Raw genomic sequence first — 14189 nt, 5'->3', positions numbered from 1 at the left:
CATCATTACAGAGTATTTCCCCCAAAACCTTAGAGAATATAATGGGATTTTCTTTTTTAGCACTCTGGGTTTATGTTTGTGATATTTACCAATAAGACAGATTAACTTGAGAGCACCATTAGTAGAATAGGTACTGTCTACAACTACAACACACACACACAGACACGAGCAAAGTAAATAGGTATCGTCTGTTCTGAGGAATTTAGTTGGACGTGCGCTCCAACACACACAAACACACACACGTTTGTACTTCTATCTTAGTGAGGACACTCATTGGCCATCTAAATCCATTCCCTAGCCTCTTACCCTAACCTTAACCATCCACACTAAAAGCCTAACCCTGACCCTGAAACCAAGTCTTAGCCCTCAGACAGCCCTGAGAAAAACAAAGGACCAGTCAAAATGTCCTCACTTTCCAAGAATGACGTCACTCTGTCGGGTCTATGCTGAGAATGGTCCTCACAATGATATAAGTACAGGAACCCACGCACACACAAGCCAGCACACCCACACTCATTTACACAGGTGGGTGGTGGTGGGAGGGGGGGTAACGTAATACCCTGAGGTCATTGGCCCATGAGATCACATGACCTGGCTCGTCCACTCCCATCACACCTTTGCGGTCGGCCCGCCCCCTCGGGTGCAGGTTCTGCAGACTCCGGGCGGTGACGCAGTGAGTGTCAGGTGTCCGCACAAGGAGCGACTCAACGGAAGTGAGCACAGGTAAGACAACGCTCGAGCAAGGACACGAAAAACAAGCGCAAGTGTCTCCAGATAAGCTTATTCGGAAAATACAAGATTTAATGTTTTTTCACAAAAGTTAACAAAGTTCTTGGTTAATTGAATTAAAGTGTTGCTTTTGTTAGACTAACACACGTGCGCAGTAAGTTCTGGTGCGCAAAGAACTCTGTGTCTCTTCGGAACAAATCGATGTCAAACTATCTGCGGCTGAGTTTGTCTTCAACTCCTGTTGTCTCTTTCGAACCAGGAGTGAAAAACCGAATTTATTTTACTTTACAAAATCGAATTTGACAGTAAATGTGTGTCTGTGTAGTTTGTCTTTTGCTTTTCCCTGATGCCTCAAATCCAACCAATCAAATACAGCGTTGTACACCTGTAATTGAAGGTCCTCAAATAAGACTCTTTATCACAGTCATGTCCCTTTGCTGCGGTATCGAGTCTCCAGCTCAAGCTCGGTCATCTGCATATTAACAACTTTATATTGCTTTTGTTTTAAAAGATAATTGCGTCTTAGGTTTAAATCATTTATGATGGTTACCTTCTGATGAGTCACACTGTCTTCAGCCATGTTGTGGTAACTTGTAGTCAAGGAGGACTTGAATTAAAGTGAGGGTTTGAAGGTCACTGTCCACCTTTCACTGTTAAACAAGTGATGGAGATCAAACTAAATGATGACGCCTTGATGATCAGATTTCAAAAGCTCATGTTTCAGTTCAGTGAGGGTGGTCCGCCTATGTTAAACCTGGTAAAATGTATTCCCTCTAAAATAATGTAAAGACAATTTTGTTTGTTTAATCTCAGATTTCCAAACTAGGTCAAACAAAAGAAAGTCTGAAATGAATGTAAAGCATGATTATTTTTACATTCAGGTAAATCATGCTATGGCCCCAGCCTATTTTATCCTACTACGAGTGAAATTCATGTTGTGTGCTGCTGATTTTCAGATGATATCTCTGGTTACTGGTTATCAGCTGGTTTCTTCAACTGTCTGCGGTTTGAGGATATGCAAAACAGGCGTAATGGCAATGCAAAACTCAGCTTACCTTTGTTTCTCCCATGACGCACCAGTGACCTGTCCAGGGTGTGACCCTGACTTTTGTGTAGAGGGATAGGCTCCAACCTTCTAATGTCCATAGAAAAGACCTACATGGTAGAAAGGAGGAGCCAACTAATAAATTGTGTTTTCAGCATGTCCATCAAGTTACAGTGTTGTTGTGCTTCAATCCAGGCTTCTATTCAATAACACATACAACAACACACAACTGATAATTGACAAGGTGAACCAACTTGCCTGTCGGGCTTCAAAACCTGTAGCTACAGTAATTAGCCTCAGGCTACTTGGACATACAAAGCGCTTGCTTCATTGTTGTGTTGAATGTGGCGTTTTATTTTGTTAACCTTTGCCTGTGCACATCACGAAAAAACACTGAGTAATCACATATTATATATAATTATATATATTATATATAACAAATGTGAATATGTATGTATGTAATATGTATCTATGGTATTTAATCTGATTGTATAAGTCTGCAGGCAACACAGTCAGAAATGTAGTTGTATTTGACTGATCTGTGATCTGTGATCTGTGTTTCGAATCTGGGTTATGTTGAAATTCAGTTCAGCTCAGTCCAAAGTCCTCACACCACTTGTCACCAGTATCGCTCTGCGTCTTAGGGATGATGTAATTGATGTGGCTGAGTGAAAAAGCCGACATAGCAAGAGGAATGATTATCAGGTCTATCAGCTGTAAACAGCGGCCATTTAAACAACAGGTCATAACTGGCACTTCTGAGGGATTCATGCCCTGACGTAATGACCTTCCAGACACAGAATCTGAATCATCGTGTCTCAGTAGCACTTATTTAAATGTTTGTTTGAGTTTATTAAATATGATATGTGTGTTTGTGTTGTGATACTCTTTGGTCGTCTGTGAATGTTGCCCCTGGCGAATTTGTCCTCTTGTGATTATGTGCTCACCCTCAGCTCAGTGGTTTGCAGTGAAGCGACACAAACTTCGGCACAGGTTTGAACACGCTGGTCTTTGTATGCATAACTGCATGAGCACAAATACACACACATACTCTTTGGTATGTATTGTCGGGCACTGGGAGAGTGACAAGAGATAAACTGACAGAGAGCGTGTTATAAACTTGTAAATCAGTGATCACAGTGAGCAGACGGTTTCTCTTCATGCACTAACCTGGACTCTGGTACTGACCTCCTGAAGAGTCTGTACATGTTATGATAGGTTATAGTTCTTCTTATCTATTTGAACAAGGGCTTCTTTGTCTGTGCAAGTCTTGTCTATCGTTACCACAAATTACCGTCACCAAGGTGGTCTCCATTGGCCTAAAACATAGCTGGTAGATGACAAGTTGCAGTTTTCTGAAGGTTTTGTCAGAGTAAATGTATGGGGGATGCTTTCCAAGTGGAGAGGAGCAACAGGTGTTATAACACATATCCCATCGTGTTTGTGTTTCAGGTACTTGGGTAGTTAGCAGAGATGGAGAGTGGTCCATTCAGTCGACGGTCCTGGGCAACGCAGTCCCTGCGCATCACTGCAAAGGAGCTGTCATTGGTCAGTGGCCGAGGAAAAAACAATGCCATCGCTGAACGCTTCTCCAAGTGAGTAACACCTGGTTTGAGTGAATGTTCACTGTTAATATCTATTGTCTGTTATACAGGGAATTAATGCTAAATACATTGACTAGAGTTGCACTGAGTAGAGCATGTGCTCTTACATACCATTTCACGATGTTAAAGAAAGTTAAAAGAAATCCACCAAAATGTAATGGGCTTTCTTCTCCCATGTCCCATCCCAAAATGTCCCAAATGTTATCGAGTGTTAGCTGTTCTCTGCTGATATAGAAGAGTTTAGAAACACTTAAGAGCAAAAATCAGTCTTTGAACTTTAAATAAATAATAATGTGACATGTATCATGATAGTAAATGAAAAATCTTTATGACATTGTTTGGCCACATTGCCCAGCTTACTACAGACTGCAGCCAGAAAACAAGTGATAATTCCAATGACTCAGCTAATTTATTGAAAGTGAATAAAAATTAAATCTCTGAGTATTTTCTGATCTTTTGTTTGACACAGTGCTTGTTTTAAATACCGAAAGAAATATTTTATTAATTTAATCTAAAAAACCACCACCTAAAAGTATTAAGAAATTAAAACCAACCCAAAACACTGCACTGCCGCAAGATAGAATACAATCTAGAATTCAACATTTCTAATAATAAAACATGTTCATGGTTCAAGGTTCTTAATTTGTGTCTAGAACCATGAAATATGTAGAAATGATCTTATCTGTTTTGAGTCACTAGAGGTCAGTGTTGTTTCTTTGTGTCTCAGGTATCAGAAAGCTGCTGTGGAGACTGCAGAGAAGAAAAAAGCAGTAAGTATTTTTTATGTGCAGATTTTCCACTGACCTCAGTTTAGAGACATCTTCTCTAACTCTGAGATCCTGAAAATGTAATGTACAGCTGTTTGAGCCATTACAGGGAAATTAAGGTTTCTAAATATGAAATGGTCTCGTAGAAACATGAATAATTCAATTGTCATTAACAGTCTTAAATCTATAAGACATCAAGTCTCTCCCTGTGAACTAAGTGATGCAATGATGTGAGTGTGCTGCATGTGTTGCTTCCTTTGCTCAGTAGTTGCTGCTGGAGGTGCTAAACTAATAACAACATGTTGAGATGTGGAGCACACACACACACACACACACACACACACACACACACACACACACACACACACACACACACACACACACACACTCACACACACTCACACACACTCACACACACACACACTCACACACACTCACACACACTCACACACACACACTGGGAGACTCACCATGCCAACACAGAGTCTGGGCCAAATGTCTTGTCCTGGCTGACCTCTCATTGGCCACTTGTTGCAGTGGGCAGACTATCAAACCCATAATCCGTCTTCAGTGTAATCCCCTTGCAATAGTCTCTGTGGTTCCAACTGTAGGTTAGCTGCTTTGTCGGTGTGCAAGACTGATAAATAAACCTGGATAGAGATTAAAAGAATTACTGATCAGCTAATACCATGAAGAAATACAAGGTAATGTTGCTGTGCTTGTGTGTAACATTGTGATTGTTCACTAGTGTGTGAGAGCCAGCAGCTTTAGATGTTGGCCTCTTCAGTCTTTGTTTAATGGTCTGGCTGGTAATGACAATGATGAGAAGGCTTTGTCTTTCTTCCTGTAGATGCGTGATATGGTTTGTTAAAGTAAAGTTCCTGCATTTCGCCCTTTCAGTCAGTTTTTAAGCAACAGAAGTTAAAGTTTTGGGAGAAGAGCTTCACAGAAAATTGCCATGATAGCTAATTCAAGTACAAGTTGTCATGTTTAAATTTTAATACAAATTTACATTTTAATAAGATATCTCATAGTTTGTTATCATTTTCAGGAATTGACCCTGTGAATATGAGCAGGTTTTACACTTTTACAGCGAAACAGAAGTTTAGTTAAAATATTTGAGGATAACACTGAATGGGACCATGAAAGACCATCTGTCTGTCTAAATGTGTGTGTGTGTTCCTGTACTTATATCTTTGTGAGGACCATTTTAAGCACAGACCATACTTTCAAAGGGCTGTTTGAGAGTTAAGACTTGGTTTTAGGGTTAAAATTAGGTTTAGGTTAGGCATTTAGTTTGGATCGTTAGGGTAAGGGGCTATGGTCAATGGGTGTCCTCACTAAGAAGTGTGTGTGTGTGTGTGTGTGTGTGTGTGTGTGTGTGTGTGTGTGTGTGTGTGTGTGTGTGTGTGTGTGTGTGTCTGTGTGTGTGTGTGTGTGTGTGTGTGTGTGTGTGTCACAATGAGTTTATTAGATTAATTGAAAAGACAAATGACTGAGAAAACCTTGAAAATATAAAAAATGCGTTGGCTATTGTTTCTGAAAATGAAAAGATTTGCTTATTCTTTTGTTTTGTGACATTCTAACCTACTTTGGAGTTTTTGGACTTGGTGTCATGGTAACGTGTAATGGCCATCAGTAAATATGTTTGTAATTTTTAGAGTTAATTCATTATCACAATAAGTTAATAACAATTTTGCCATTTCAATTCAGTTAAACTCACTTTGTGTAGCACTTTGTGTTCTGTCCTCGTTATCTGCTGTAATTTTTGTTTGATGTAGGCACTTGGTTTTACAATTCAGACTCATTTGCAAGTTACATTGATGTGAGGATTTGTTTTCTTGGTGCAGGCTCCTCCCTCAACCATAGAATCTGCTGACAGTCTTGACTTGGTGTGACTCAGAACAGACTCAGCTATCACAGTTTATTCAACCAGTGGTTAAGAAAAGCACAGTGGTCCGTGTTTAAAGGAGCAGTTTACCCCATGTGCTGTGTTAGAAAAATCAATGAATGATTTATAGAGGAGCATTCACACATTTACAGTGTTTAGTCATTACTGCCTGCATCGATGCATCAGTGTTACTGTCAACATCTTCAGCTCTATTTAATCTATCTATTTAAAATTGTGTTAAATGAGTAGATATTGTGAGTGGTTTTAACGCTCAGAAATCTCTGGCCACTAAGCTAAACTGATATTGATGATATTGTGTGTTTTCTTCTCTGACACAGCCCTGACTGACGATCTGTCATTTGACTCTGTGTTTCACAGAACCAGAACCTCTCGCTCTCTCTGAGATTTCTTTCAACATCTGTATAAAACTCTTTTGAATTGCTTTTGTTTGTCCTTTATTCTCACAGTATTTTCCTTCCATCTTGTCCTGTTTTCCTGATCTACAACTTTGGTACGGATCAGTGCTTTGTAGATCCAGTGTTTAATTTCATTACCGTCAGCAATGATCCAAGAGTGGAAAAATGTCAGAGCTGACACAGCAAACAAAGAGTTAACTTTTCCCTGAATGTATCATTTCCTGCTCTGGTTTCCTGGGTTTTCTGACTCTCTCTCTGTCTCTCATTCACTTTTGCTGGTGTTAAAGGGGTTGGGCTAACTCTTACAAGCAGATGTAGTTTGGCTGCTAACATCTGGGAGACTCTACCTCTCACTGTCTCTCAGCACACCGACCTGTAGAGGAGGACCAGCCAAGGACCCTCACTTTCCACTTGTGGTTACACCTCGTTCGCCTGATCCTTCACATTCTCTGAGGTTTTTATTTCTTATCGCTTAAATGAGGAACAATCTTCGTCACTGTCGAGTTCTTTGTGTCTACTCTGGAGTTGCGTCACAAAGACAGTAATTGTCTCCTTTTTTGCCCACTTAGGGGTTTTTATTCAGCCCTTTCGGCTGATGTTCTCACTTCTTTCTTCGCTCTTTTTCTTTTTTGTCTTTCTGTCTGTCTGTTCATTAATATAACTTATTTTTTAGATGTACCAAATTCATTTCAAGTTTTCGATGTACTAATACATCATTTACATGTTTTGTCACCAATTGATAGTAATATTTTTGTAATGTCTGACCGTCTCTAAATTAAGTTTAAAATGTATTAGTGGTTAATATTGGGAGAAATTGGGGTTTTAATAACATTATTTAAGTTTTTAAATGTTCCTTTCTAACTTCACCTCAACCAGGAAGCTTGCCTGCAAAAGCCTAAACTGTCTAATATAATTTATTAGTCTATTAGTTAATGTATGTAATGGTGATTTATTCTTATGTCCAGATCAGCTTTCTGCAGTGTGTCATTCCTCTTTTATGATTAAGGAAGTTACTGCAGGTCACACACTGCAGCAGTGATCCTCCTGTCATTCTGTTTGAATGGCTAAGTAGTGAATTGAGCCCTCCACTGTGTTTTTTTGGTAAAAGGTGAAGTTGTCGTGTAGAAAGGAATGCGCCTGATAAACGTGGCTGCATGCTCAGCCCTGCTCTCTCAGTCTCAAGCCGGTCGTTGCGGTCGTTGCATTTAGCAGCAAAACATCTATTTCCTGGAGCAGATTTGAACAGCTGTTTACCTAATCTGTCAGTGGAGCCTGGCTCAGACTCTGGCATTTCCTTCAGTCCATTGTGCTGAATTAACATTGAAGCGGTTTGATACACTGTATGTAAGTGTTTGTGATATCATTTTCATTTAAGTGTTTTGCATGCTCACAGTCAAACTTTTACTTTTCCTTCTCACAGGCTTTTGAGAGTTCGACACCCTCCCTGCGTTTAGGCAACCTCAGTGCTCTGAAGAAGCGCTGGGAGCTAACAGAGAACCTCAACCGCAGCAAACCTTCATCTGGCCCACCTTCAAACGAAGTCAGCGCTCGCTGTCGGCCCCCTGCCCTCGCCAGGCCTCCTTCCATCAGTGAGAACCCCCCTCCATTAAAGAGCCCTGGCCTGCTGACACCTCAGAAAGGGGAATCTACAGTCAGTCAGACCCAGAAGCCCCAAGCAGCTCCAGAAGTAACTGAGGCTGAAGAACAGACAGGGATGGACAGGGATGAGGTGACACACAACGACAGACCCGAAAAGCTTGATGAGCAAGTTCCAACCAGCCCCTGTGCCTTCTATGAAAAACCCAGAGTGCCACTGAACAACCTGAAGATGAAGTTTGAGAAGGGAGAGGACGCCACGGGCAAGGTAAAAGAATTAGCTCATGTGATATTATCTCTCTCCATCAATAAATGATGTTGAAGACAGTTATAGACAGATTTGGTGTAGAGGAGCCGCACTCATTTGGTAGATTTTCATCCCATGCATGTGAGTTTAAGGATCACATGGAAGGTTTAAGGTTCCTTCAATATATTAATAACAACATTTTCTAAGAAAACTGCCATTAAAGTTCTCTCTTTGTGCATATTTCAGGCAGGACTCAAGGTTTTTATTCTTCACCACTTTGACAGCTGTGAATCAGTTTCTCAGGAATTAACCATATCCACAATTTTGATGGTGGGATTTATTGTACTTATGTCTAGTGGTCTTATAAAAAGTTATTTTCTCTGAAACTCTCTTGAGAACAAAGTCAGAATGTTTTTCCCACGTGGCTGACTCCATGTTGCGCAACATAAAAGCACAATATGACCACCATTCATTTGAATCTTTGGAGGATAAACCACTTTGATTGTTACTTACAAAGCTTATTGCTACATACTTGAACACGTAGCAAAAATAAGTAAGTTGACCATAGTGAGTTTCCCATTCAACTCAGCAGTAACTACACCAAAGCAAAGGTCCTCGCCCCCTGCTGTCAGTGCAGAAATACTCATTTCTGAGCATAGTTATGTCTTCAGGATTTGTCCTTCATACACAGTTTTCCATTTCTCCCCCACTCGCTCCTGTCTTCTCTTTCTGTCTCTGTGTGTGTGTGTGTGTGTGTGTGTGTGTGTGTGTGTGTGTGTGTGTGTGTGTGTGTGTGTGTGTGTGTGTGTGTGTGTGTCCCTTCCTGCCCAAAACAACAAGCACTCCACTCTTCACCTTCCTCAACAGAGGAATGTAGGAACATTCCTGACCTAGGGCTGTTTCATTCTTCAGAGGATCACCTCTCCAGAGCAACTGTCTTTATCTCCCTTTTCATTAATGTGTGTGTGTGTGTGTGTGTGTGTGTGTGTGTGTGTGTGTGTTCCAACAGCCCTGGCTTATAGTTTTAGTATGTTTTTGCATTTTTGCAGTAAATTAAGATTCAAGTTGTTCTTAGTAGAAGAAGTAAGACTGTTACGTCTGAATGAAGAAGTTAAAAATGTTCTGGTGAAAATTTACAGGCGAGTTTCTGAGCTTTATAACTCTTAGCTGAGGCACAACAGGACTCCACGGCTCCAGTGAAGCAGCCTGAAGAAAAGGGCTGTTTTAATTGGCCCATGTGTGTACAGGATAACTGCAGAGAGAAACTGTCTGGTTTACTCATTAGTGTTGGTGACACGTTGGATACGTGCTCACACACACACACATATATGTAGCTCGCTATTTTCCATAAAATGAATGGAAATGTTTTGGTTCTCATGACTGCAGGTCAAAGGCATGTTGGTGTCTGTCCAGATAAATTCTCTGCACTCTAGTTACTAGCAGGTTTTAAATGGTTGACTGGAGACGACATCACATTTACTTTGCCTAAATCTTTCTTCTGTAGCTGAAATTCTGGTTTATTTAATGCTGAACACAGGTTTTGAATCAGCTGTGTGAAATTCGGAGAACACAACCACTCCCTATCATTGTTCATGCTCCTCCACACAGGGCTGAGCTGTGTGGGATGCTTTTACATCAACTCTGATGTATTATTCCCAAGTCATGCATGGGAAACATGACCAGAGGATGCCTCACTGAGATGACACACCTACAGGCTGCTTTGGCGAATTTGAATTTCAGTTTCCTTGGTGGAGTTGGTGACGTTGGAATCCTAATGTATATATCCTGGTATGGGAACAACATGCAAACCTAGTAAAAAAAAAAAATGGGGAAACTCCAGACGCTCAGTGAGATTTCAAGCACAAGGATGTTCCTCAGGCGCCTGTTAAAAACAGTCAGCGTCTGATATCCTAAAGTAACGTTTATCAAATGTTGTGGATATTGTCACACCTGCCAACATTTATTGTGGATAGATTTAATAAACACCAATCATTTCACTCTCACAGGTCGGCAGGACAACTCTACGCAGTACTTCATCAGAAGACATGGAGCAGCGTAGCGGTACACAGAAACACTCATGCACACACACAATCTACTAACTTGAGGTTCATGTTGATGGAGTGACATCATACATGAACTTCAATTAATTCCCTCAAACTTTTTTTTAATTTTATAAGTTCATTGGATCTATTGGATCCTGAATGTTACTTTAAAGTGATGAGGAATCATTATATGAGCTTCTGCAACATCATGAAATCATAATCTTCTCTTCTGCCTCAGGCCTTTCTGTGACTGACAGAGTGTTAGAGGCGATGTCCCTGAGGGAGAAGATGGCAAAGTACCAGGCTGCTGTTTCTAAACAAGGCACTGCTGGACCAGTGAGTACATGCAAAAGGAGCTGAATTAGAAACATTATATATTAAAAAAGGAAATAAACCAAGGCACTTGCTAATGTAATGCTGTGGACAATTAAAAGCCCATTATTCATACGGCTAATGCATGTTAAAGAAAGAAATGATCAGGGTGGCTTTCTGATTATTTCCTTCTGTTGTATCAAAATGTACTACCACTGCGCCAAAGATCACCTTGTGGATAGAAACATGTAATATCTCTAACATATGTTAAAAGAATTTACTTAAACATTTTACTTAAAATTCTTTAAAGACCCATAACCATTATTTTAGCCTTTTCAATAAACATTATATTATCAGTTTAAAACCAAAGCAGTGGTTACAGCCAAATATTATTCTTGAACATTTTCACACACCTATTAAAAGTCTACTACTCTTATAGTTATTGAAGTATAACTATTTATTGATCTATATACTAAGACATACATAATCTCTGGATTCAATGTGTATTAAGAAGTAGCCCTCATAAACTGTAAGTAGCTGTAACTAATGTCCAAAAGTTTACATATAAGTGAATTGAATGCTTCATGAATAACATATTTTAGTCTTAAACATATATTACTGGTATGTGCTCAGTTGAATTAGAAATGAACATTGATTTTAGCTTCAGACTATTAAACCTACTCTAAAGTAAATCAGGGTTTTTAGGGAACTTGATCAAATCCTTCATAAAAGAAAAAAGCTATGGGCACAACATTGTGCTCTAATGATTTATGTCTTTTTCTGTAACAATCCATCTACTAATGTAACTGAATATCTATTGTTTGCTCCCTTCCTACTTGTTTTTTCTCTCCCTTCCTACTCCAGAAATAGAGAAACACACTGCTTTATTATCTCACAGTCACTTAAAGGTACAGTGTGTAGACTTTTGTGATATCTAGTGTTGAAGTTGCATGTTGCAGCTGAACACCCCTCACCTCACCCTCTCCTTCCAAACATGAGAAAGAACCTGTGGTAGCTTCAGTTGTCATAAAAACTCAAAAGGTGTTTAGTTTGTCCAGTCTGGACTAATGTAAAAAACATGGCAGCCTCCATAGAGAGGGTCCCCTCAGTGTAAATATAAAGTATTTAAATATAAAAGGTCTTTTCTAGGATAAAGAAAACTACAATTCATACAATTTAGATGAAACAAACTAGTGAAAACATTATGAGGATTATTCTACATTAAATTTCGGCCAATAGTTCCCTTTCACCTAAATCTTACACACTGGACCTTTAACACAAAGGGTTGTGTTTCTTTCTTGTGTGTTTCCTTCAGGGTGTGACCACAGAGGTGCCTTCTCCAAATACTTCTGCACCTGCACCTCGGAAAAAGGTACCTGCACCCGAGTGCAATGGTGAGTCTTGGTGGTAAATTGAAGGACAATTATTTTGCACATTAACATTATATATGCAGTTTAACACTCGTATAAATTGTGAAATAGAACATTTATTACACAATTAATTTACCCAAATTACTTTGGCATCTAGAATGAGATTCAGTTAGAAATGACTGCCCTTATCAGTGCATCTTATTCAAACCAACAGAGAATTACAACTTCTGCATTTGTTTGTGTATTTTTAGGTGAAAGCAATGAGCCGCCCAAAGCAGCCAGGGTGAGTCATTCATCACGACAATCATACGACATACACGAATCATCAGTAGAAATCCCATTTCAACCTCTTTTGATTATGAATAAATGTGTTAATATTTGTTTATGTAGAAGTTCTGCCCGCCGGCGAGGGAGGCGTGCTTCGCTTGTTTAAAGACTGTGTACCCCCTGGAGAGACTGGTGGCTCAGCAGCATGTCTACCACAAAAGCTGCTTCCGCTGTGTTCACTGCAGCACAAAGCTCAGGTTAGTCTCTTTCTGCCGAGTTTATTCTTAATAAAATCCGGGAGTACACTCCTCAGTGGGTGGCTGCTCAAGAACCACAGACAGGAAAATTGGTCAAAGAATCTATTATCTCCTCCTGAGGCAAAATAAAATCTTTGCTCCTCTCTGTTTTTAGTCTTGGGAACTATGCCTCTCTGCACGGTAATGTCTACTGCAAGCCCCATTACAGCCAGCTGTTCAAAGCCAAGGGCAACTATGACGAGGGCTTCGGCCATCGCCCGCACAAGGAGCTGTGGGAACCTCGAATGGAGGGTGAAGAGGGTGAAGAAGCTGTGAAGCCCAAAGAAGCAGAGGAACCAGTGGAGGCGAAGGTTCCAACTGAGAGTAAGTCAGACAAACAGCCAACCCCGACTGAGGAAATGTCCGCACAGGTAAAGGTCACGGACATGACTGCCTTAATGGAGACACGTGCGCAGACACACGTCAGCTCCAGTGAAAAACATGAGTCTACAGAGCGGCCAGCTGAGAAACGCAAGCTGAGGATCGCTTGGCCTCCTCCGGCTGGTGAGAGCCTATCCGGGACAGCAGCGCTCAGTCCGGTCACAGAAGGAGTGACCTCCAGCAGGCCCTGGAGAGCCAAGTGGCCCCCAGAGGAAGAGGCACCATCATCCTTCCAGAGCTCAGATCGGGTCGAACTGAAGAGTCTGAGGAGGAGCTCCTCGATGAAGGAACGCACTCGCCCTTTTACCATCGCAGGTAAACCCACCCCTGCACCCAGTCTGGCTCCCAGGGAGCCTCGGCGGCCTCTCAAGTCCCTACTGGACTGGAGAGCATCATTTGAAGAAAGAAACCCATCTGAACAATCGCCAAATGAAAACAAAGCAGAGCAGCAGCAGGAGAAGCCTGAGGAACAGAAGGTGGCTCAGATAGCAAGTGAAGATGCAGCACATGCAAGCATCTCAGAGGAGGACGTAGCCACTGTGCACCAGCAGCAGGAGGAAGAAAGAGACGAACAAGTAAAGGAAGAAGATGCATCAGCGGGAGCGGACAAGATGGCTGCGGAGGAGGGCTCTCTGAGGAGCATCTCTCCAGACATCTCCCCATCCCCTTCTCCGCCTCTGCAGCCGAAACAGAACCGCACCTCCCAGGATGTGGGATTCTGGGAGGAAGACAAAGAGGGAAGTGACGCTGAGGAGCTGAGTGCAGAGGATATAATTAAGAGGAACCGCTACTATGACGAGGAGGAGGAGGACTCTGACTCATAGGAACATCTCACAATTTCATTGTCATGTCCGTTCACCAAATAACTGTCAGCTTTGTTTTTCTCTGGTTAAAAGTAGCTCATCAATTAGCTTTGTCAGATTTTAGTGTTTAATGAGTGATTCAAAAAAATCCATTAGTTGTTTGTGCAAAACTGATTTAATTACTGCCTTTAATTACTGTATTAAAGTACAAATGTTTTTCTTTTTTACATTTTAATTATATACTGTAAAAATATGTGAAACAGCTTTTATATGACTCCTGATTATACTGGAAGGTGCAAATCTATTAAACTCAATCAATTCTGGATCTCATCCTCTGATAATTGTGTGCATCATGAGTTGTGTATTATTTGCAGGTGGTTGCACATAAAAGTGTCTTTTAATTACAGGCAGCACCAGAGAGAG

At 40.8% G+C, this 14189-nt stretch overlaps 1 protein-coding gene across 2 annotated transcripts; it reads left to right on the top strand.

The window, feature by feature from the left end:
• Window positions 1-586: 586 nt before the first annotated feature.
• LOC109629316 (LIM domain and actin-binding protein 1-like) lies at window positions 587-14089 on the top strand. Of its 2 annotated transcripts, XM_020086997.2 has the most exons (10): window positions 587-723; window positions 3227-3369; window positions 4106-4148; window positions 7873-8316; window positions 10302-10356; window positions 10576-10673; window positions 11965-12043; window positions 12271-12302; window positions 12410-12543; window positions 12698-14089. In XM_020086997.2, the coding sequence occupies exons 2-10, from the start codon at window positions 3248-3250 to the stop codon at window positions 13785-13787; spliced, it is 2097 nt and encodes a 698-aa protein (XP_019942556.2). In that variant the 5' UTR covers window positions 587-723; window positions 3227-3247; the 3' UTR covers window positions 13788-14089. The 2 variants fall into 2 exon arrangements, with proteins under 2 accessions (XP_019942556.2, XP_069394703.1); XM_069538602.1 differs by lacking the exons at window positions 587-723; window positions 3227-3369; window positions 4106-4148 and adding an exon at window positions 4720-4849.
• The last annotated feature ends 100 nt before the right edge of the window (window positions 14090-14189 follow it).

The sequence above is a fragment of the Paralichthys olivaceus genome, chromosome 2, assembly GCF_024713975.1.
Source record: "Paralichthys olivaceus isolate ysfri-2021 chromosome 2, ASM2471397v2, whole genome shotgun sequence".
Taxonomy (NCBI): domain Eukaryota; kingdom Metazoa; phylum Chordata; class Actinopteri; order Pleuronectiformes; family Paralichthyidae; genus Paralichthys; species Paralichthys olivaceus.
This window is presented reverse-complemented; position numbering and strand designations above follow the sequence as displayed.

Bases quoted from the DNA above. Each gene is read 5' to 3' on its own strand.
- LOC109629316 (XM_020086997.2), top strand. From the start codon at position 3,248: ATGGAGAGTGGTCCATTCAGTCGACGGTCCTGGGCAACGCAGTCCCTG. The intron at 4,149-7,872 runs GTAAGTATTTTT...TCCTTCTCACAG, and splicing joins CTGCAGAGAAGAAAAAAGCA to GCTTTTGAGAGTTCGACACC. The intron at 12,044-12,270 runs GTGAGTCTTGGT...GTGTATTTTTAG, and splicing joins ACCTGCACCCGAGTGCAATG to GTGAAAGCAATGAGCCGCCC.